This window comes from Panthera leo, chromosome A1, assembly GCF_018350215.1.
Source record: "Panthera leo isolate Ple1 chromosome A1, P.leo_Ple1_pat1.1, whole genome shotgun sequence".
Taxonomy (NCBI): Eukaryota; Metazoa; Chordata; class Mammalia; order Carnivora; family Felidae; genus Panthera; species Panthera leo.
In genome coordinates, this window is record NC_056679.1 from 22,625,183 (window position 1) to 22,650,680 (window position 25,498).

The following is a 25,498-nucleotide window of genomic DNA, read 5'->3' on the forward strand; positions in this document are numbered from 1 at the left end:
GGCAGCTCCAAGCACAATGACAAAATTTATCCAATTAAACTACTATAGCCATTTTTCTAAATGAAATATTACAGGAGTCAAAAGTCCACTCCTATCAGTACGATCTTCAATGGCCATGGCAAGCATATCCAATGAGAGCTTCCTCCATTCTAGCAGTCATGATAAAATCATGTTCAAGAGTCATTATTTGTAGAACTTACCCTAAATACTGTGTGAAAGTTATTGTCCTTAATCCAAAGAAAAAATCTTATTCTAACTGAAAGTATAAGAAAACCTATAGTGAATATTTGCAAAATGAATAAGAATTCATATAGTAGGAGGAATACTATCAAAGGAACTAATAGAGTGTGAGAAACAGACGTTAAAAGAGAAATAGGGTATGAAAGTTTGTGAAAAGAAACTAGCATGTCTGAATATGATGAAAATCAGTTTTTGTCAAACTGTGAAAGAAGAGAGGGTTTTGACTGAAAAGAAAAGCACAAGAAGGGTGGATAAGAGTTCAAAGGTGAGGAATAAACATGCTTGCCATGCTGAAGTGAGGAATCACCCAATTATCTATAAATAATGCTGATGACAAGGATTTGTAAAAAAGTAAAAAAACAAAAACATATATCCTATGATTAAATAATCACAATTAAAGTCATTTTTCTCAATAAGTTTTGCCTTAGCTAAGGCCTCTCTATCAGATTTATACCTTTGGGAATGTAACTAGTACCCTTTACTTATATATCTTATTCCATGACAGCAAATATTGCATCAGGTTTAACCTATTTGTAGTGCCAAAGTTTTGTGTCAAAAATTATTTAATGACTGGACAGTGAATTGTTTTCAAGAAAACAAAGCTTAGAAAGTTGTTATATTGTGCCATATGTCTTTAAGTGTAACACAAGTTCAGAATCTCTAATGATTAATTTTAAGTTTAGACTATCAATGGCCTAGGTCATCCGTAGAATACCACAATTATATTTTATAAGGTAAACTCTTACTTTCTGATATAGCTTCTAACTTAGCTGGAAGGTCAGGGCCCCCAAGGAAGCTTTATTAAAAACACAGGTCAGATTTCTCCTCAACCCCTAAAATTCTGATAATGCCAGGTATAATTCTAATAATATCTACATTTTAGAAACGTTTCTCACTAGAGTCTAATGCAATCCCACCATTCCAGCTTCTTCCCATGCCATCCCTGCCATATCTCCCTTATATTTCTCTCTCGTCTGCCACTCCCTCAAGAACTAACTTTATTTTTCTAATTCTGGTATAAACTTCTAAAAACTGACTCACTCTTTCTTAAATAGAAATACTATTGTAATAACTCCACTTATTGCCTTCTTAGGTTTCAAAGGCATCCTTTCAATCTAAACTATATGTTCTAGAATGCTAATAACCCAGGTAAATTTGAGATCAGATACAAAAGTGTAGTCTCTACTGTGAAACTCAAAAATTTCCTAACTCATAACATAGTCAATCATTGACAGAAGACTTTTGGTTCTCATTTTCCCAACATTTGGGCTAAAGTGGCGATAGGGTAAGATGGCAGAATATTAGAAACATTTCACTAACTTTATGAGAACTAATTTTGAGACCCACAGCAAAAACTTGGTGTTGTCTGGTGAGGGTACCACACTGTAAGGTAGAATAACAACTGTGATCTTCCTTTCTATCATATCTAATGTTGATAACTATGATTAATGATGCAAAGTCATTACCACATACTTCATAATATTTTACTTCCTTCACTACCAAAATTCTGTCTTCTTGATTCTCTCAATTTAAGAATAGTACTAGTTAATGCTTACTGAGTATCTACTGTATGCCAACTTCTATGATAAATATTTTAGAAACATGGTCTCATGTAATCCTCATAGTAAATCTATAAAATACATACTATTATTATCCTCATTTTACAGACAGAGAACCTGAAGTACAGAAGAAATTTTCCCCAGGTCATATGGCCAATAAATTGTGGAGCAGGGATTTAAACCCAAGTCTATTTAGAGGTTGTGTGCTATTAGCTCCTATACAATGATGTAAACCATGTTCGTTTGTACATTTTCTCGTCATTCTTTTGCCGACTACCATGCTTTTAGCCACATTTCCATGGCGGTGTCTCGCCCTAAAATTAGCTCTACTCCCCACAATTCCATCTATCATTCATTCATTCATCCATTCCACAAATACTCACATTCTGTGACAGGCACTACGCCACAAGGAAGAATGTAGCATTAATGACAGTACCTACCACGATGGGTTATTGTGAGAATTAAATAAACTACACAAAGGTTTTGAACAGTACATGGCACATATTAAGCATTCAATAATGCTGCCCTTGAAGAGTTTACAGATTTACTGAATACCAGGCAAACCACCCAGCACGTTATTTACATTATTTCATCCCCACAACAAACTCTAGAGGAAGGTACTATTTTTTATGTCATTTTACAAGTGAAGAAAGGTAGGCTAAGATTAAATTGCTCAAAGGCACAGATAGTAAATGGTGGATCCAGGATTCGGCCCCAAGCTTTTTCACTCCAAAGCCCTTGTTTTTAATCCCTATGCTACAGTCTCTAGTCTAGTGAAGGAAACAGATAAATAAATTAAAAAGCAACAATACAGAGCGGTAAATTCCATAATCAAAGGATACGCACAGGGTATATACTGGAAATCAAGAGAAGGACATCGAATCCAGATTAGGTACATTGCCGAAAACTTCCTGGAAGATTATGCCTGATTTGAGTCCCAAAGACAGAAGTCATTTCAAGTGGAAAGCAGAATAGATGGCTCTGAACAAGAGAAAATATGACCCTAGAGATGTCATATAGCTCCCATAAAATGAGGAAGGTAATACTTCCTTATAGGGTTGGCTGTTATAAAAATCAAATGAGATGATAAGTATTAAGTATTCAAAATGGCATCAGGGACATAAGCCCTTAAAACTCAGATGATTCATTCCATAGAGCTAAAACATAGAGTTTATTGCAAGGAAACAGCAGAGGATTAACTAATTAAAGGATTTTAAGCAGGTGACTAGCAGGGTGCAGATGAGACCTTTAGAGAGCTCTAAAATAAAATCCCAGTGCTTAGCACATAATGGATACTCAAGAAATATTTCTAGAATGTTATACAACATAGCCATATCATGGGTCAAATTAAAATACAGCAAAACACAAAGAAGAAAAGTGATGACATGATTTTCTTTCTAATTGACATTAAATATCAACTGTGGCAGCCAGCCTCCACACCAATAATCCCTGACACTGGGTTATTTACACCCTTGTGAAGACCCCTTCTATACTGTACCAGGGTTAGTCTGTCTGGTCAATAGCATATGGCAGAAGCGATGGCATGTCACTTCTGAATTAGCTTATAAAAAATGTGCAGTTTCATCTCCGGCTCCCAGAAGTCCCATGGAGAGAGGTCCATGTGGCAAAGAAAAGAAGCCTCTGGCTAACAACCAGTGAAGAAGTAAGGCCTACCAACAACCATGTGAGTGAACTTGAAGGCAGATTCTCCAGCTCCAGCAAAGCCCTAACCTGACTGCAACCTTAGTTAAGAACTTGAGGGTCTCTCCTGAGAAAACAAGAGCCAAAACCACACAGCAAAGCCACTCCCATATTTCTGACCTTCAGAAACTTGTAAGATAGCACACTTTAGTTATTTTAAGTTGCTACATCTTGGGGTAATTCTTTACACAGCAAATAGATAATACAGCAAATGGTTTTTTCAAAGACTACAAAGAAAATATTTAGTGGAATACTTAACTTTTGAAAATTATGTATTTATATCTATATTGTATCCAGGACTCAGAAAGCAGTTTTTCTTTCAGACTCAGGCAAGCTGTCTCATTTCATTACTTAGCTACTGAAATTAACTGCCAGCATAATCACTTTCTGGACAACACTTCACTCTGTTTTGCCACTTGATTTTGTGATATAAACCAGACTTTATCAGCAAGATTAGAATAAATCCCACTGAGTAAATAATATGGATAGAAAAAGCAGAAGCTATAAGTCTACTCTACATATTTCATGATGTTAATTATGAAATCAACTAATTATTAGAATAATTTCTAAAAGCAAGCATGAACTTTGGAATTCCAGAGAGTCAAGAACTTAAAGGCTATCAAGTTGAGGTGTTCCTAAGAGATTGTAATTATCCAAGTAAGCACAAGGTCTCTAGTGCTAGTAGATAAATTAATAATAGAAGGGGAAGGCAGGAATTGCTATTGTTTTCTGGATATTTTGAGGAATATTATTAGACCTGCATTACAGGAAATGTTTTTGTACTATCCTAAGCCAAATCATTAGAAGATAATTTTGCCTTGCAAAAGGAACTTGAATAGAAAATAGATAATCTATGGCTGGCCTTGACCTTTCTGACAGTTCTTTCCCATTTTACTTTACTACTTTTTTAATATTGATATTCCTCAGGATGCTCTTCCCAATATATATGCTGGCTGAGCCATTATCCTGGCTTTAATTATAGCTATTCTACTCCTAAATCTGCTTTCTGACTAAAGCTTCTCATTCAAGTTCCAGATCCATGATTTCCAACTAGATATCTCAGCCCTCCAGATGGATATGTGGCAAACCCATCAAATATTCACATGTTCAAACATTAACATGAACTCATTATCCTCATCACCAATCAGCTATGACTCCTTCAATATCCTCTGTAGTTAACTGTGTTATCAACCACCTAACCACTGACAGTACATACAAATCTTAGAATTATCCTTACTTCCATCCAGGCTCCTAATCTTTGGAGGTTCATACTTTTACTTTTAAGGTATTTATATCTTTATATTTAAAACCGGTATGTTGTAAACAGCACAGAGTTGGGTCTTTGTTTTTTGTGTTTTTTTTTTTTTCAAATATTTTATTTATTTTTGAGACAGAGAGAGACAGAGCATGAGTGGGGAAGGGGCAGAGAGAGAGGGAAACACAGAATCTGAAGCAGGTTCCAGGCTCTGAGCTGTCAGCACAGAGCCCGACGCGGGGCTCGAACTCACAGACTGTGAAATCGTGACCTGAGCTGAAGTCGGACGCTTAACCGACTGAGCCACCCAGGCCCCCCAGGTCTTTGTTTTTTAACCACTTTGACAATCTTTGACTTTTAATTGGGGGTGCTGACACCATTTATATTTAATGCAATTATTGCTAATGGTTAGTTTAAATACTACATCTATTTGTCCCATCATCTTCTTTTTCCCTTCTTGAAAAGGTACAAAAGCAAATCAATGGAAAAAGGATTGGCTTTACAACAAATAGTGCTGAAAAAATGAATATCCGGATATAAGCCAAAATAATAGAACCTTGACTTAAATCCTAAACCTTGTACAAAAATAAAATAAAAATGGGGTACTAGGCTAGAACATGCAACTCTTGATCTCAGGGTTGTGAATTCCAGTGCCATGGGTATAGAGATTACTTAAAAAAATAATCTTTAAAAAAGTTTTTTAAAAGCTAAAAATGAATCATGCACTTACATATAAAATGTGAAGCTATAAAACTTTTTAAAAAGGCATAGGGGAAAACCTTTGGGATCTTAGACTCGATACCACAAGCATGATCTACGAAAGAAAAATTGATAAGTAGGACTTCATCAAAATTAAAATCTTTTGCTATGAGAAAGACCACAGAAGAGGATGAAAAAAGAAGCTACAGACTAGGAGAAATTATTTGTAAGCCACCTCCCTAGTAAAAGACTCATACCTAATATATAAAGAATTTGTAAAACTCAATGATAATAAAACAATCCAACTAGAAAATGGGCAGATAATGAAGAGACCTTTTAGTAAAGAGGAAATACAGATCACAAATAATCATAGCAAAAGATATTCAATATCATTAGCCATCATCCTAATAGGAAATGTAAATTAGAACCTCAGTGAGCTCTCCCTATACTATCAGAATGGCTCAAATAAAAAAAATGGTGACAATACCAAATGATGGCAAGGAGGCAGAGAAACTGAAACCTTCATGTATTGCTGGTGGGGATTTAAAATGGTACAACCACTCTGGAAAATACTTTGGCAGTCTCATTAAACAACACACACAATAACCATACAATTCTGCAATTATACTCTGGGTATTTATCCCAAAGTAATGAAAACTCAAGTTCATATAAAACCTATGCACTAATGTTCAAAGCAGCTTTTACTTGTGATAGCTAGAAACTGGAATCAGGCCAGATATTCTTCAATATGAGTATGGTTAAAAAAAACTGTTGTACATTCAGGGGTGCCTCGGTGGCTCAGTCCGTTAAATGCATGACTCCTGGTTTTGACTCAGGTCATGATTTCACAGTTTGTGAGTTCAAGCCCCACATTGGACTCTGTGCTGACAGTGTGGAGCCTGCTTGGGGTTCTCTCTCTCCCTCTCTCTCTCTGACCCTCCACCATTTGCACTCTGTGTCTCTCAAAATAAACTTTAAAAACAAAAGTAAAAAAAACCAAAACTGTAGTACATTCATACTATGAAATACTAGTCAGCAATTAAAAGGCATTAACTATTGATAAATGCAGTATCTTAAATGCATCTCTAGAAAATTAGGCTGAGTGGGGGAAAAAAAACCATAATCCTAAAACGGTAATTGTATTTGATTCCATTTATATTACATTCTGAAATTTAAAAATTTTAGAAATAGAAGGCAGACTAATAGTGACCAGGGGTTAGGGACAGGCATGAGGGGCTATAGGGATGTGGGTTTAGTTCCCTGTATGATACAAGCATTCAGTATCTTGACTGTGGTGGTAGATATATGAACCTACACACATTGTTCCCAGGTCAGGCTGCCAGATGTGTCTTAGTTGGGGGTGTGTGGTGGGGGTGGGTGGGTAAAATATTCTTTACTGGTGTTCCTCTATGGTCCTGCTGTCTCTAAGGCAAGGAAGGGAAGTCTTGGGACAGGCTGCCTGTTGTGGCTGTGTCCATTCTGCTGGTTCCATTTGCCGCACGAAGTCTCCTGATGGGGCAAGGGGATCTTAGGAGTCTTGGGCTTGTGGTAACAGTACCTGAAGCAAAATGTCTGATGCTATTTCAGGACTCTGCTAACAGAGCAACGGTATAATAATGTGTCTATTACAAAAATCTCCTTTGTGGGTCATGTGGGTGGCTCAGTCAGTTAAGTGACTCACTTCAGCTCGGGTCATGATCTCACGGTTCGTGAGTATAAGCCCCGTGTAGGGCTCTATACTGACAGCTCAGAGCCTGAAGCATGCTTCAGATTCAGTGTCTCCCTCTCTCTCTCTGCCCCTCCCCCACTCCCTCTCTCTCAAGAATAAACATCTAAATAAATAAATGAATAAATAAAATCTTTTTCATTATTTATACTGAATCCCAAAACACATTCAAAGTTGAGTTCTTAACCTTTGAAGTTTCAATTTATAGTGTTATCAAATACAAAGTATTATTATTGAAAAGGTTATTTCTTCTAATTATCAATATTTTAAGAACATATTTTCATGTAACCTTTAAATAAATATGAAGGTAACAGATTAAAGTTTTAAGATATGCTCCTTCTCAAGAAGAAACTAGTTCAAATCTGAATAAAATAAACTATCCACATCTCTAGTTCAGCTGAAAATTTTCTCAAAGATATCAGTGTTTTATAATGCAGAGCATATCTACTGAAAGACATTTTAATTAACAGGGAAACAGCTTTATAAAATAAGAATTAAGCCTTGATAGTGTTTCTAATAATTTTAAATGGTTTATTTTAAATAAAGTCTGTCTTCTGTAGCATACTTATTAAGGCTCATTTGGCGGCAGAAATTCCCTGATCAGACTCATCTCCAGCACCTTTACTGCTTTGAGAAAGTCCCTGAAAAAGCCTTCTCTGTATTAGAAAGCAAGGCAGCAGAATCTCAACTCTCTTCTTCAGACAGTATATATCTTAGACAAGAATTTCATTGCTTCTAACTAATCATTGTTTTTAAATTTATAAAATAGTGACTATAAAATGACTTTAAGTGCTTTAAATCATCAAAGTACCTTTTCCTATTTTCTAATTAATCTAGGTGTACTTTTATAAACAGAAAAACACATGAGTATTTTTTTTAAAAAAGATTAAAGTCTAAAAAGTTAATCTATTCCTAAGAGGTTATATTTTAGAGATGTCAATAGCTTACATTTAAATGTATGTTCATGTCAGAAATTAGCTTATTTTTCATATTGTTTAAAATGGACAGTGACTAAAATCATTTTGAGAAATTTATGGTAAGACATAATTTAAAAGATACAGTGGAAATGTTATTATCTAATAGCACATTAAAAAAAAAAGCACTGTTCCCTTCTAGACTTCAAAGAGAATTATTGTTTGATTTCAACTATGTAAGTATACTAGCAAAGACTTAAATTAAACCTAGATCTTGGGGCACCTGTCTGGCCCAGTCCATGGACTTGGGGTTGTGAGTTCAAGCACCACACTGGGTGTAGAGATCTTAAAAATAAAATCTTAAGAAACAAACAAACAAACAAACAAACCTAGAACCTAAGTGTTCACTGATGGGTGAATGGATAAAGAAAATGTGCTATATATATAAGATTCAGCCATAAAAAAGAAGAAAATCTTGCCGTTTGTTGACAGTTCAGAGGGACCTTGAGGGCATTATGCTAAGTGAAGTCAGAGAAAAACAAATACAGTATGGTCTCACTTATATGTGGAACTTAAAAAACATCCAACACTGAGTACAGAGAATAGATGTGAATGCCAGAGGGGCAGAGGGGTGGGCAAAATGGGTAAAAGGGGTCAAAAGATCCAAAATTCCAGTTATGAAATAAGTAAGTTATAAGGAGGTAATGATATAATATACAGCATGGTAACCACAGTTAATTATACCGTACTGTATAGTTTGAAAGTTGCTAAGATAGTAAATCTTAAAAGTCCTCATCACAAGAAAAATTTTGCCACTATGTATGGCAATAAATGTTAACTATACTTTTTGTGGTAATCATTTCACAATATACACAAATACTGAATCATTATAGTGTACACCTAAAAATATAATGTTTATGTCATTTATATCTCAATAAAAAAGCTTTCGCACAGCAAAGGAGACAATCAACAATACTAAAAGGCAACCAACAGAATGGGAGGAGATATTTGCAAATAACATATAAAGAATTAGTATCCAAAATTTATAAAAAACTTTTCAAACTCAACACCCAAAAAATAAATAATCCAGTGAAGAAGTGGGGAGAAGACATGAATAGACATTCTTCCAAGGACATCATACAGATGGCCAACAGACAGGGAAATGTAAATCAAAACTATAATGAGATATCACTTCACACCTGTCAGAATGGCTAAAATCAACAACACAAGAAACAACACGTGTTGGCAAGGAGGTGGAGAAAAGAGGACCTCTCTTGCACTGCTGATGGGAATGCAAACTGGTGCACCACTCTAGAAAACAGTATGGAGGTTCCTCAAAAAGGTAAAAGCAGAACTACCCTGTGATCCAGCAAAGGATACAAAAATACTAATTCATAGGGATATACGCACCCCAATGTTTACAGCAGCATTATCTATAATAGCCAAGATACTGAAGTAGCCCAAGTGTCCATCAACTGATGAATGGATAAAGAGGTGGCATGCGCGTGCACACACACACACACACGCGCTCGCGCGCGCACACACATATATAGTGGAATATTACTCAACCATCAAAAAGAACGAAATCTTGGGGTATCTGGGTGGCTCAGTCAGTTGAGCGTCTGACTTTAGCTCAGGTCATGATCTTGCAGTTTGTGAGTTCAAGCCCCACATTGGGCTCTGCACTAACAGTGTGGAGCCTGCTTGGGATTCTCTCTCTCCCTCTCTCTCTGCCCTTGTCCCACTCTTTCTCTCTCTCTCTCTCAAAATAAATAACTAAACTTTAAAAAAAAAAGCGGGGGGGGGGGGGAATTAACATCTTGCTATTTGCAACAACATGGATGGAACCAGAGAGTATAAGGCTAAATCAAGTAAGTCGGTCAGAGAAGGACAAACACTGTATGATTTTACTCATGTGCAGAATTTAAGAAACAAAACAAACGAGCAAAGGGGGTAATACAAAGAGAGACAAACCAAGAAATAGACTCTTTTAATTACAGAGAACAAACTGATAGTTACCAGAAGGGAGGGGGATGAGGGGATGGGTTAAACAGGTGATGGGGATTAAGGAGTACACTTGCTGTGATGAGCACTGAGTAATGTATGGAAGTGCTGAATCACTATATTGTACACCTAAACTATTACTACACTGTATGTTAACTGGAATTTAAATTTAATATATATATTTTATAAAAACTAGAAAAATTACAGACAGCTGATTTATTAGAATAGTAGAGTTATGCTCCCTTTTCTCTAATTTTTTCTATTTCTCTTATTATTGCTCTTAAGAGCCTTAATAATATCTCTCCTACATTATAAATAATAAATTTATTCCTAGGAAGAATTATTGAAAAGCCAGTCTCATGGAATGATGTCATGTGTGTCTAGCAAATGGAGTTGTGTCAGAGAAAAGTGAAGTCACGGTTCCAAGAACGAGAGTAGGGCTTGGTAACGGTTACGTGTCAGAGCACAAGAGTAAGGAAAAGAGTTGGCTCCTTGAAGGACTGACACAATGCCAAGAATCTAAAGGTGAATCCACAATTAGGATACCATGTGATGATGAAGAAAAGACAACGGTAATGTAAGTAGATCCCAGACTGGAGCATATGTAGGACAGGTAATTAACAGAGGTCAAGGAAGTCAACTGACATAGGCTGTCAGATGTTGCTGTTACCAGGGAAACTGAACCCAGGAGAAAATTCAGTCCTGAGGTAGTAAGGTGCTAGTCAAAGCATCAAAGAGTAAAAGACAAATCTGATAACTGCAAAGAGAGGCAGAAATCAGGGTGGGGTCTGACTTGAAATCAACTATAGACCTGGAGCTCCTTTTAATGAAAGACAGGACTCTCCTAAAAGGATTTAGTTTCAAGAACCCTGATGAGTAGCCAAAACTAAGCCAATCCCAGTTTATAAGGTATTACACAAAACAAAAATCAGAAGTAGGTATGTGGAATTTTATCAAATTGAAACGCTACTTAGAAATTTCCAGTTGCCATGAAAATTTTGGTTACGTGAACCTGGTGAGTGAATTATTTAAGATGAGGCTGGAAATACAAACTGGGGAGGGCATTTTTAAAGACTGGTTCATTCCTTCACTTCTTTCAAGTCTTTGTTCAAATGTCCCTTTATCAACAAGCCCTTCCTAGGACTCTCTCTATAGAACACCTTGCTTTTCCTCCTAAATGTATTTTTCTTCAGAGACCTTACCACCATTTGACCAATTATATAATTATTTGTTGATTGCCCATCTCCCCCAAATAAATATAAGGTCAGGAATTTTTTTTTCCTCTGCTGTAATCCTAGTACCTGGAAGAGTACACAACTGGCATTCCGTAAATATTTGCTATTGAATAAACAAATATCAGCAGACCCAAGATCAAACACAACATAAAAAGGAAAAATAATTTAAAATAATTTAAATGTCCCTATCCTATTTCCCTATCTATATAGCCAGGATAACAATCTAGTAACTGTTTTTTGGTCTGGCTGAAGCAGTCCACTTTTAAGTAAAAAACAACAACAAAAAGCTGGGCTTTGAAAGGGGCCCTATTGTAGAGTCAGTCCTTCCGGTCTTTTGTTTCTAACCTTTCCTAGGCAGCACTGGTGACATCTGGGTATGGATAGGAAACTCTCAAGTTTTCCAAGAATGTGAAATCAGTTGATTAAAATAATCACACCAACAAACTAATAAAAGAAGTGACCATGGAAATTTTGTTCTGCAAAAGGATTAGTAGTGGTTTAGAATCTTATTAATTCTTCCATATACCTTGAGTATCAGTATCTGTTAAAAGAGCCAGTCTCTCTGAATTCTAGTTAAGAGTAAAACATCTGCATAAATGCTTAAATATGTTTCCACTATTAAGTGTATTTGCAATCGCGTTCACAGAGCTAGATCTTAAAAATCTGTCATTTGAAAGCAAAAAAAAAAAAAAAAAAGGAAAAAAAATCTAAATTAGGTGCACTCATTTTTATTTTAAAGGCCAAAACTTAAAAAAAATGAAAATATTAATTTGGGTATCAAAAACTGTGAACCAGGGGCACCTAGCTGCCTCAGCCAGTAGAGCCTATGTGACTGTTGATCTCAGGGTTAAGCCCTACAATGGATGTGGAGCCCTACTTTAAAACAAACGAAATTGCAAACCACTTTTAAGTTAAGAGAAAAAATGATATTCTTGTTCAGATCCTTTTCCCATTTTTCTGAATGGATTAATTTTGGGTTTTTTTTTCCTACTAAGTAAACTGTATACCCAACATGGAGTTGAACTCACAACCCAGAGATTAAGAGTAGCATGCTCCACTGACTGAACCAGCCAGGTGCCTCTCATTAGTTTTAATCTTATATAAAGTGCAATATGATAAACTGACATTTTCTTCCTACTCTATGTGTTCTTGTAGCCAAACTAGTTAGTCAAATGTACCTTTTCCTTTAAAACTGTAGACTTCATATAATACTTTACTACTCTTTTAAATGCACCCAATTTTTTCCCAGAAATTTATGGAGGCTTTTATTTTTAATGGAGTCATTTTTTCATTTAAATTCTTGATCTAGTTGGAATTTATTTTGTTTGGTATAAAGAATAAGTTAAAGTCCACCTTTTTTTTTTTTTTTTAAATTGCTTCCCTGATGACCCATTAAGCATTTCTAAAATATTTGTATTTTTCTTACTGATTTAAAGTACTAATATTATATTTCCCCATGTGCATGCCTATTTCTGGGCTCAAATTCACTCGTAACTAAAGAAATGCAAATTAAACAAGATACCACTTTTAACCTATTAATTTATGAAGGGTTTAAGTCTCATAATAATCCGGCTTAGAGGAGGATGTGGGGAAATAAAGTACTACTGATAGGAATATGAATGGGAAACAAGGACAAATTTTTTTAGAAGTAAAACTGCTAGGTTATACTATGTGTATACATAGTATATACATAATATAGTATATAATATATATGTATTTAGCATGTGTATATATATTATTACACACACTAAATATAATCCACATACACTATACATATATATACCATTTTATTCAAGACATTCACTGAAAATCTATTGGGATTTTTAGTGGAATAACATTAAACTTTTAGATTTGTCCCAGTAAAACTGCATGTCACATATTTAGGTATTCTTTTATGGCCTTCATTACAGTTTTGGGTCTTTTGTTTTCATCTAGATCTTGTTCTTTCCCTATTACATTTATTCTTAAGGTATTTTATACTATTTACTGTTTTAAGCAGAATCTTTTTTCCATGACATTTTCCAGTTGATTAGTGCTGATACAGAATTATCTTATTTAATGAGAGTGACACCAGTTAATCAAAAAAGCTAAGGAATCATTTTTAAAGGATACATATGTATTTTAAAACATTTTACTTGAATTTTCAAAAATATATAACATATATTCATTAAAAAATTCTCCTTATGTAGGGTCAAAGTTCCTTTTTTAGGTAGAGTTTCAAGTTGTTTCTCTCCTATGAATCACATAAGCAATGCTTGTCTATGATTTTCACTATGCATAGAGTAAGGACATAAAGACTCTTGCAAGGCAATCTGAGAACTACAGAATCAATCCTTCTAGTTTCTTATGGCATCCCTATGAACCTTTTACAGATGTATACATCTAACTCAACGATGTATTTTCAGCAACTTGCCTCTGAGTCACTCAAAAGCACTGACCTTGGTTTTCCTAAAACACAATTTCATTAGTGGGAACAAAAAACCTCAGGTGTATCAAAGAGCAGCTTTCTGGCCACAAGTATTTATTTAGCTTTTCAGGAGCATCCTAAAAGAGCAATTCTTCCCTTTCTCCATTTCAGTAATGGATAAAGTCAACAAATGCTTACTGAAATATAACTCAACTACTTGGATTTCTGATAATAAACAGTGCTAGAAAATGTTCAATTATTGTTCACAGAAAACGTCTGTTCTAATTATTTGGAAGAAAGAGAAATATTTCCTTCCCCTATATAAAATCTGGCACTTTTTCCATTTCCAACATTTTTTATAAAAAATCAACATGGGGTGCCTGGGTGGCCCAGTCAGTTGAGCGTCCAACTCTTGATTTTGGCTCAGGTCATGATCTCAGGGTTGTGGGTCAAGCCCTATGTCAGGCTCTGCACTGAGCATGAAGTGTGTTTAATTCTCTTTCTCTCCCCCTCTGCCCCTCTCCCCTGCTTGCCCTCTCTCTGAATGAATGAATAAAATCAATATAGGTGAAGCTAAAAGTGAAAGATGGTTGCAGTATGATTTTAATCTACTCTAAGAGATTAAATCTATCATAATTTTAGACTATAGTGTTTCCCCAAAAAGGCTATAAAGCAAAGAAGGATTTTCTCTGCTTAACATTCACCTAAGCTATGAACCAAGGTTCCTATTTTATGTCAATAAGAAAAAAAAAAAAAAAAACCATGATTAGATATCTCTAATTTGACAAAGAAGTACAAGGAACTGGGCTGGGTATTTAATGGTGAGGATCTGGTTTCTAGTTCTGGCTTCATCATTCTCCATTATTTAATCACTTTCATAATTTTAGACAAATCACAACTTCTCTGATTTTCAGTTTTTTGGAGACAATAATATATGTTCTTTCTACCATTCAAAATTTGTATGAAGATTAAATTAGAAATGTAAGGTCTGGAAAGGATTTTAAAGATCTAGTTCAATATTTTTTTATAAATGTATAATAGAGAAGTTAAACTATTTGCTCAATGTCACACTAATTTTTAGTAGCACAGCTGGGATTACAAATTTAGGTCCCTTAACATCTAGATTTTTTTTTTACACTATATCTACCTGCTTCTAAAGTAGGTAAAAGACTTTTGAAAACACCAACCAACCTATGACCTTATTTGAGTGCATTTTATGACCAAATTAAACCCTTATGCCCCAAAGCATACATTGTATGTGATGAATTAACTTCTCTCCTAGAAATTTAGAGTGGAACTAATTATGTAGGATCCTTGAAAAAACTGGGAAAATCATCACTCAAATAATTTTATGTGTTTTTGGCTGCAAAAGACAACATTACTACCAGGCATGACTCTAGCCTTCAGGACTTAAAATTTAAAACTTTTATTCAGCTTAAAGGCTACCCTTCTTTAGATATCATCTCCTCTGAAGGCCGTTTAACTGACTTGGTCGACTCTCATCTCTACTCTGTATAAATATCTACTATTATACTCTGTATTGCAGTTACTATTATACTCTGTATTGCAGTCTTAAAAGGAAGACAAACTAAGTACTATGGAAGTATAGAAAACCAATTTATGAAATTGAGAGGTCTCCAAAAAATATGTGATAGGATTTTAAGAGGCAGCAATGAAGGAGTGGGGATCAGGCTGAGATAGGAAAAAAGAAAGAAGGGACAACTCAAAAGTTGGCAGTGATACATATGTTTACTCAAGTTTTAAGTCTTACACCACAAACAACATTCCTGCTCCTCTTAATTTCCTTCCCCTGTTTGCTTGAACCTACTTCAACCACCATTTCCATCTACTGTTACTTTGCTATAAATCATTATTCATCACCCTTTACATCTTTCTTCTATTTCCACCCAACACTATAAGCAGGTTCAACCCTCTGAACTTGGGTAGATGACTCATGCTCCAGTAAAGAGTAACAAAAAGTACTAAGTGTCTGCAATAATGATAGAAAGGTAAACCACTTTCAAATGATATCAACACACTTACAGTAATACTAAATTGGTATAGAATTTAATAAGTTTTCTTGTTAGGTTAAGAGATCTTTTTATATAAAATGAATATACTTCATTGTCATAAATTATAAATGTTCATTACTCAAATTGAAAGTTTTGCTCATGTCTGAACTTAAATAAAAATTTTATCATAATAGCCTTCAGAAGGCTCCAAAATGAGAAAAACTTTGGCTTTTTTAGTAAGTGTATATTTGAGGGGTGCCTGGGTGGCTCAGTCTGTTAAGCGTCCAACTCTTGATTTCAACTCAGGTCATGATCTGAAGGTTCCTAGGATGGAGCCTTGCCCATCAGGCTCTGGGCTCTGAGCTAACAGCACAGAGTCTGCTTGGGATTTGCTCTCTCCCTGTCTCTCTCTCCTCCTCTGGTAGCACGTACATACATACTCTGTCTCTCAAAATAAAAAAAATAAAACATTTTTAAAAATAGGTGTAAATTTGATATGGAAGAGAACATTGAAGAGTCACATATCATCACAATAAACATCTGATGCATTCAAAACAAGTTTAGAGTATTTTTCTTACATTTTAAAATTTCACTGTTCCACACTTTATTTTGAACTTGAACTTTATTTCAGTTTAAGTTTCACATACTCTCCTGTCCAATTGTTTTCATACACCTCATATTCAATGTTATTTTAGGCATAACTCCAATTATGACCATCAAAACTTTTAATAAGAAAATACTTTAAAGTTGTGATCAATTTTATAGTAAGAACATGGCATCTTATTCGTGCTTTGGAAAGAAAAACCTTTTAAAGATGAATGCTACAGAAATACAAAGGAAAGTCTTTGTTCAATGTTAAATCTTTACAGTATAACATGTTAACAAAATTCTTATATTATGAGACTCTTGGTGTAAGCAAAGAATATTTCTTGTACATATTTCTTGTATAACCTGTTTCAAAATTAGATATCCTTAAACATAAAGAATGAAAAGTGACTCCTTGATTTGTTATGCCTGAGAGTGAAAAAACCCAATCTAGTAGCTTAAGTATTCACAGTATTTAAAGAATCAGAATCAGGTATAGAAGCAGGAAGAGACCTCTGAGCAGTCCAGCTCCCTCAATTTACAGCCAAGTAGCCAAAATCTTAGGAAGGTCAAATGACTGTGTAACAAGCTTCTCTGTTCTTTGCCTGTCCTCTTTATACAACACTTTCACATTTCCCTATTCAAAATTTAAAAAATTACAGATTTACATTCTATTGCCTACACACACACTTCTGTACTTCGTTCATAAGGAACCTGCACTAGCATCTAATAGCCTTTTTCCTTCTAGTCTATCCATAGAGAAAAATTTTCAAAATATTTCTGAGATTTCCAGATATTTCAGAGAAATGGCCTGCAGGACTTGCTACTCCTTCAATTCTTAAGATCTGTGGTCTCTTATGTGTTTTTAGTCACAGTTTTATTTGAGAATATCATCAAAACCATGGACCTAGTCCTCGGGGGAATTAATTAAACAGTAGTTTTAGATATGTCAAGGTCTTCAGGTAGAGATCCCTTACAGTAGACTACCAAAATAGCCTCAGCATTAAACCAAATTACCACATATATTTGGACTATATTAATCTACCAAACCAACATACAGTATGTTTCTCAGAACCGCAATTTGACATTAGGTGCTTTTCTTGAATTGAAATGAAGGCCAACGAGAATTGGTGTATGTTCTGCCACTAGAAAACAATCAGCAGTGGTCATTTAATTGTTCATGGTAAAGATTCACAATGTATTTCTGAGACAAAGCAAAAGAAAAGTTTCTCCCTTGACACACGGGAATGTTTTCCTTCATTAAATAGAAGCGACATAATCCACTATGATTTCCTTTTCTCCCTTGCATCAAATGCAGCAACTTCCCTTAGCCTAGATTTTTCTAACATCATCATTTCATATTCTGCCCTTCCTACCCTTCTCTCTTCCTGCTAATACTTGCCTTTTATTCTTTTACTAACATGTTATGAATTTGTGTGTTAAAGATTTTTTTTACCTTTTGCAAACACTGTAGTGTTCAAAATGAATAATTTGTAAAATGAAAATGACGAATGTATACAATAATTTCACATATCTCATATTCAAACTTTGTAACTGTTCTATACGCTCTTTTTAAACTTTTAAAGTTTAGGTATAATTTACATATAATAAAACACTAAAATCTTAATGTTTATTTTCATCCGTTTTAAAATCAGCAGCAGCTTTAAATTCTTTTTGGAAGCAAGAAGGGTAATATATGAATAAATAGTTGATTCACTCATGAGCTGATCTGTGACAGGCTGGCAGGGGGAAAACAGAAAAGGGTAGGACTAAAAATCAGAAGACAAGATAAGACATTATAACAATCATACAGATAAGAGTAACAAGGTTAGCCCAGAAAGGTGGAAGTGAGTGATCTTGCAATAAAGCCCAGAAAATAGGCTTGATGAAAACAAAGAGAAAGTAAGAATGGATGAGGAGCACACTTGACACACTATTTGTTTATAGTGGGTGTCTAATAAAGCTTTGTTTATTCTTTCAACAAACATTATTATGAATGTTTTGAAACATTTTGAAATGTTTTTTCATTTTCAAAATGCCTATTTTGAAACAAGTCAGATTTGTTGCCTCCTCAAAGTCACAGTTGCGGCAGAAATTTAGTCAAGAACTCAGAAGTTAACCAAATCCTTACGCTTCTAATAGTTAACTACCAGAATACTCTCTCTCACCCCAAAGAAAAATTAGTTACAAAACTAACTGATTTATACCACTATTGTAGTGAATCAAACATCTACTTTATAGGCTGGGTGGTTATTTAATTGGCTTCTTGATAAAATTAAAGTTTGAAAGTGATGACTTGCATAATGAGATTCACTACATCTCAAATAGGTGGCACATGTTATTTCTCCCCCGGAGAAAACCTCACACAAAAAACGAGTTGATTCACAGACTTAACCTTCAGAAGTATACAAATCTCGTATTAAAATAACAGTTTGGCCTGAAGCTATCAAATACAAAGTACCTATTAAATACACTCAATTCTCTATATTTATTTAACTCCCTTTGCAAGGAGTTACTATGTATTTATCAAATCTTAATCTAAAGAATTATCAAGGTATCTAATTTCACTTTGGTTCCTTAGAAGTCAACATAAATATCTCGAAAAATCTAGCATTTGATGATCTTCCCTGAAGCAGACAGCCCCTCTGCTGTTGTTCTTTTTTCTGAACAGAAACACTTTTCAACAAAATTAAAGTTTACTGATATGATTCATTCATCAACAAACATGTGAGTATCTACTAAGGGTCAAACACTATATAAAAATTAGAAATGCAAACATATACTAATACACTGATAACAAAAAGCTTAATTCACAAATAGTGATCTATAAGCAAAATAACTCAAACAAGAAATGAACAGTTACGTGAATAAGTCTTGTAAATAACATCAATATGTAGAAGAATATTCCAATATAGAATTAACACAATTTTTAACTCTTTGAGTAAATGCCATATTCAAAATGAAAGCAGAAGTAAACAAGGTCAGGGCATATGACTGCTTATTATTTCATTATTTAATGATGACTAAAGAGATAATCAAAGTAATAGATTATTAAGACACTATAACAGAAAAATTTTCTCCAATAAGACTACAAGCTTATTGGGCGCCTGGGTGGTTCAGTCAGTTAAGCATCATCTTGGTTTCAGCTGAGGTCATGATCTTACATCGTGAGATGGAGCCCTGCGTTGGGCTCTGTGCTGACAGTGTGGAGCCTGCTTGGGATTCTGTCTCTCCCTCTCTCTCTCTCTCTGTCCCTCCCTTGCTTGCTCCCCCTCTCTCCCTCTCTCTCAAAATAAATAAATAAACGTTAAAAAAAAAAAAAAGAATACAGCTTATCAACTACGTATCTTGTTACTATTCACCTGCTTCTTATATGAACACACACAGGCTAACTCTTTTCCATATCAATGCAATACACAAAGAATTTAACCCTTTAACATTTAAATTTATCAATTATAAATAATACTCATTTTTTGGTGTCACTTTATTATAAATTTCCCAGTCAAAACAATAAAAAAAATAATACAATTCAGGCAGGATTCATCAACAAAAGTTGCTAAACTTAATTTTATAATTAAAAGGGTATTAAAACATATTATTGCAACATATTACTTTCAAATTGGTTAAGTAATTCAGGAAGGAAAAACAAATCACTCATAAATTCCCTAAATTTTCAAAATTGATACTTGGAAAGAGTTTTGCCCCAAACTGAACCAAACTAGAAAATATCAACAGTCAGCGTACCTGGGTAGCTCAGTCAGTTAAGCGTCCTACTTTGGCTCAGGTCTTGATCTCACAGACCCATGAGTTTGAGCCCTAACAGTAAGTTGGAGCCCAGCATAGCTCACTGCTGTCAGTGAAAAGCCTGATTCAGATTTTCTGTCCTCCTCTCTCTCTCCCTTCCCCAGCCCGTGCTAATGTAAATAATAAAAACATAAAAAAAAAAAAAAAAAAAAAAAAGAAGAAGAAAGAAAATAGCAACAGTAAAACATAACTGGATCTTAGCCTTTTCTGAAAAATGGTAATTTAGAACAAAAAAACCAAGTATGTGTCCAAAGGTTGTGTGGTATCTTCGATCCTGAAGGAAATATCATCTATATTCAATGACCCCCATCCTGCACATACTTTATTCCTCCAATTTCTTTGGACTTTAAAAAATGAGTATCCTTCAAATACAAATATATTCAGAAACAACTCATAGGAGCTTTTAAATGAAGTCAAAATCTGAACCATATTCCAATACAGTCAAAGTCATATTAAGAGGGGTAAGGTGTGGGCTAAGGGTAAGGAAAATAAAATTATGAACCTAAAATTTAGCCAAGTAGTATAACTTTTATTCTCCAAAACTTACTTCAATCAATTTAAGGAAGAAAAAAAGTTCATTTAAAAAGATGTAATTTAGCTCTGTGTGTAAAGAAGATTAATACCACACCAAATGTGAACATCCTTGAATGTATTCTTGGGGAAAGTGGTAATTTAAAAATTGAAAGTGTTCTAAAATATTAACTTAATTTTATGGGAAAGAGGAAAGAATGTTAGAAGATTCCTTCATCAAAAATAAAAGAGATTCAGGATTGGAGCCACTCACAATCACACCAATTAAATCTTGAGGAACAATTATGGCAAAGAGAAGCCAAGACTGGCAAAACCACCACTGGGCAGTCAAGTCCTTTTTATCCCTAAAGATTAAATTTCTCCTAAACACTTTTTTTAATGCTATATTAAGACACCACAAACAATTTAAATTTATAAGTATACACTCCTATACATTTCTTGAAAACAAAGTCACATTCCAAACACAAAAGCAATCAAATAAGAGAAAAACAGGTTTAATACTGATTTCTTTCTTAATTTTTACTACCAAATACAAAGAAATAAAAGAAAGGAAAGAAAGAAAACTCTTTGTGAGGTGGCTAGCATCCCAGAAGGCATTTCTGCATAAAAAGAGTTAAAGGGCAAAGGCTCAGCTAAACAGCCAGTGACCATTTGCAAACCTCCTAGGTATATTCCCAGCAGACACATTATCAGATTAAAGGAACTGCAAACAAACGGCTGAAACCTTTCTTTGTCCAAGCCCAGCCTCTTCTTCCTGTGATGTCATATTACAAATCTAGCGAGCCTTTCTTTTCCACTTCAGAGAAAGCCCATCTCACAATACATCTGGCAACAGAGGAAAGGCTTCAATTCAGCAAGAGCTAACACGCTTAGGAATTTATTTCGGAAACTTTAAAGACTCTTCTGCTTACTACCGTCTGGAATCCACTTCAGGAATACCAAAAAGGAAAACCTTATTTAAAAGGAGCAAGAAGTAAGTGAGACCAAACTGGGAATGTTTAAGTCTCTGAAACTCTGCACTGAAAAGCAAAAAAGATTGCTAACTTTAGCTTAAATATTCTGGAGCATAAAGAAACAGTTCTGAAATATTCATTTTGCCTACTGAAATGCAAGTTTACCAGAAGAGTAGTTTTATTCCTGTTTCAAAACACCGCTTTTCTTTAAATTTATAATCTAACAGGCTGGCTTCACTGACTACATTTCTTTTTAAAGTTGTTCGTGGGCTACCTAAACCCTGGATTCACGGATTTTCTGGAAATCAGAAAATGAGAGTATTTTCCTGTTGAAGAACCAAGTGGAAAATTTACAACAACGAATTTCATGTTTCCTGTCGAGATTTCGAAGAAAAAGGAAATATTTACAAAATCACCCAAAGATACAAGGAATTTGCAAATACTCCAGAGGTTATAAAGTGGTCACAATCTGAATACCAAAGAAAACTGCGGCAGACCAAAGGATTTAACACTGTAAACTGGACGTGCCTTTATAATGGTAAGCAATAACAGCTCCCAATGCTACTATGATGACTCCTTTAAGTACACTTTGTATGGCTGCATGTTTAGTATGGTATTTGTGCTTGGGTTAATATCTAACTGTGTTGCCATATACATTTTCATCTGCACCCTCAAAGTGCGAAATGAAACTACAACATACATGATTAACTTGGCAATGTCAGACTTGCTTTTCGTTTTTACTTTACCCTTCAGGATTTTTTACTTTGCAACCCAGAATTGGCCATTTGGAGATCAACTCTGTAAAATTTCAGTGATGCTATTCTATACCAACATGTATGGAAGCATTCTGTTCTTAACCTGTATTAGTGTCGATCGGTTTCTGGCAATCGTCTACCCATTTAAGTCAAAGACTCTAAGAACCAAACGAAATGCAAAAATCGTGTGTATTGCTGTGTGGCTAACTGTGATAGGAGGAAGTGCACCAGCAGTTTTTTTTCAGTCTACCCACTCTCAGGGTAACAATGCCTCAGAAGCCTGCTTTGAAAAATTTCCAGAAGCCACATGGAAAACGTATCTTTCAAGGATTGTAATTTTCATCGAAATAGTAGGATTTTTTATTCCTCTAATTTTAAATGTAACTTGTTCTAGTATGGTGCTAAGAACTTTAAATAAACCTGTTACATTAAGTAGAAGCAAAATAAACAAAACTAAAGTTTTAAAAATGATTTTTGTACATTTGGTCATATTCTGCTTCTGTTTCGTGCCTTACAACATCAATCTTATTTTATATTCTCTTATGAGAACACAAACATTTGTTAATTGCTCAGCAGTGACAGCAGTAAGGACTATGTACCCAATCACTCTCTGCATTGCTGTTTCAAACTGTTGCTTTGACCCTATAGTTTACTACTTCACATCGGACACAATTCAGAATTCAATAAAAATGAAAAACTGGTCTACTAGGAGAAGTGACTTTAGATTCTCTGAAGTTCACAGCACAGAGAACTTTATTCAACATAACCTACAGACCTTAAAAAGTAAGATATTTGACCATGAATCTACAATATAAGCTGCCTGAAATAAAACCGCTGGGACTTCACTGGGCACCTCTAAGTTCCTTCAACTGTGAAAAGTGTTTTCTTGGACAACTATTTCTCCACCTTTGAAAGAAAATAAACATGTGGACATTTTAAAGTTATTAGTATAAAAAATTGTATTCAATGTGTTAACCATTAAAATGTATTCTATTCTGTATACATACCACTTTATTTTTCTGAGCCAGTTTGATCTGTTCCTTCCTCTTCATTAAAAAAATCCCTAAAAAAGTTGCTCAAAGTCTAAAAGTGACTATGATTTCAATCATGTGGTGACCATGTGCACTGTCTGAATTTCTTAGCAATTTTAAACTAAACGAAGTAGAACATTAAATGTTTTAAAGTATTTAATATTTTTATTCAACATATATCTAATTTCTATTTGGATTTCAAGTGAAATAACTAATCACGTTTCTTGAACTGTAACATAAATGAGAAAGGAGAGTAATTTGAAAGAGTGTTTGGGGAGTGTTTTTGAAAAAACAGCTAAAAATGTCTTCTGTAGACTAACAACACACTAACGCTATTTGGGGATCTCTAACAGTTACACTTCCAGATAATATTTAGGATTTTGTCTTTGTAGGAAATTCATAAGAAGCATATGCTATCTCACTATATAGTATAATATGCTTTCAAATTGTTATTTTGATCCATTCACTGGATATAATAGCACTCAATTTCAAAATAATATACATCACCAAAATTGAGAGGGAAGAAACTAACAAAATTGTTGTTTTGCTAAGTCCATTAAGAAAATACTACTTGGAGGTACATTTTAAAGGCATATTTATGTCATAATAAGTAACTTGTATATTAAGTATTTTAAGTCAGAAACACCACAGATAGTAAGATAGTGAAATACAAGACTCGGCACTTAGAAAGTGATAAATAAATATATTACTTCCCTTCCCTCTTGACCATTTAAAGCCAAATATTGAACAGATGAAAATATTATTTCCAGTAGGCAAAGTGTTATTGTATGTCAATATAATTTATAAAGTAAAAACATAGATCCATAGGCAAAATGTTATTGTACGTCAATATAATTTATAAAGTAATATAGTTCCTTACGTACAAAGCAGGAAAACTACAGGGCCAAATTACTCAGTACAACTACATTCCATTTTCTTAAAGAAAAGGTATCGATTTGAGCTATAATTTAGCTATGAAGCACCAACTACACTAAAACTTTTTCATTTTCCAACATATTTTTTTCTTTCAAATTCAAGCAGTTCTCCAAAGTTAACTAAAAAGGAATACTTTTTATTTGAGAAAAATGCACATAATTAAATTCAGCATTCAGTCTACTTTTTACACCTAATCTTTCACATCCTGAATACAACTTTGGAAAAATACCCTTAAAATTTAAATTTGATTTTTGCTCTTCTCTGGGTTTGGGCTACAATGATTTCAGACAAATCATTGTCACTTGCTAAATAAGTAATCCATTTTCAATAAAATAACAGTGGGAGATTTTCTTTAGGTAGCCATGGTTTCCTTTAGATAAACCAAAAGCAAAACAAATCCTTAATGTCTTCAATTGGTCCTGTAGTACCTCTATTTGATATCACTCTTCAGAAAATAAATAGACCTAGTACTCTTGAAAAACAACTAGTGACTTAAAGATGTGGAACAAAGGGCAGGGAGGTTGTAACAGATTTCTCAGAAATTTTCTTGGCTGAAAGGTCTTGTGGGCAAGACCTCAAAGCATGGCTATTAGTTTAAAATACAAGCAAAAGAGTGATTAGATATTTGTTGTTTCTGTGATTACTGGAGAAATTTTTGTAACCCTCTTGTCAAGGGAAAGATGAATCAAAGTTTTGTAGGATTTTTCGCAAAGTAATACCTAACAGATAAAAATATTAGTTTTCTTATCAACAACTTCAAATCCTGGGTAAATCTCAACTACATGGAGAGAAAGCGTACTAAAGTTATTTTCCTTTTGTTAGCACTACACTGGTAAATTACATATTCTGAGAGTTTTCTCTTTTCTCTTTCTCCAAAAAACCTGTATTACTACAACTCTGAGAATTTTACTTTTTGTTACTCTAAGGTAACAGTGCCAAGCCCTCTCTCCCAAAGAACTGTACCCACTGTTTTCAACATCTCTATAAAAGAGTAGATGATTTAATCTTCTGTTCTACATTAATGCCCTTCAAAGGAACAGAAAATGAGAACATTTTTAAGGTGTAGAAAACAGCTCCCCAGGATCCTAATGATTGGTTCTAAACTCAGAAATGGCCTTTCCAGAGAAAATAACAACTAAATAACTAGTTTA

The 25,498-nt window shown here is 34.4% G+C and overlaps 2 protein-coding genes across 2 annotated transcripts in view; one reads left to right on the forward strand and one right to left on the reverse strand.

Moving 5' to 3' along the window:
* RB1 (RB transcriptional corepressor 1) overlaps nucleotides 1-25,498 on the reverse strand; it is a 170,095-nt gene that overhangs the window by 34,899 nt on the left and 109,698 nt on the right. The window lies entirely within an intron of this gene.
* Nucleotides 20,866-23,555, forward strand: LPAR6 (lysophosphatidic acid receptor 6). The gene is made up of 2 exons (XM_042916689.1): nucleotides 20,866-21,645; nucleotides 21,885-23,555. The coding sequence occupies exon 2, from the start codon at nucleotides 22,161-22,163 to the stop codon at nucleotides 23,193-23,195; it is 1,035 nt and encodes a 344-aa protein (XP_042772623.1). The 5' UTR covers nucleotides 20,866-21,645; nucleotides 21,885-22,160; the 3' UTR covers nucleotides 23,196-23,555.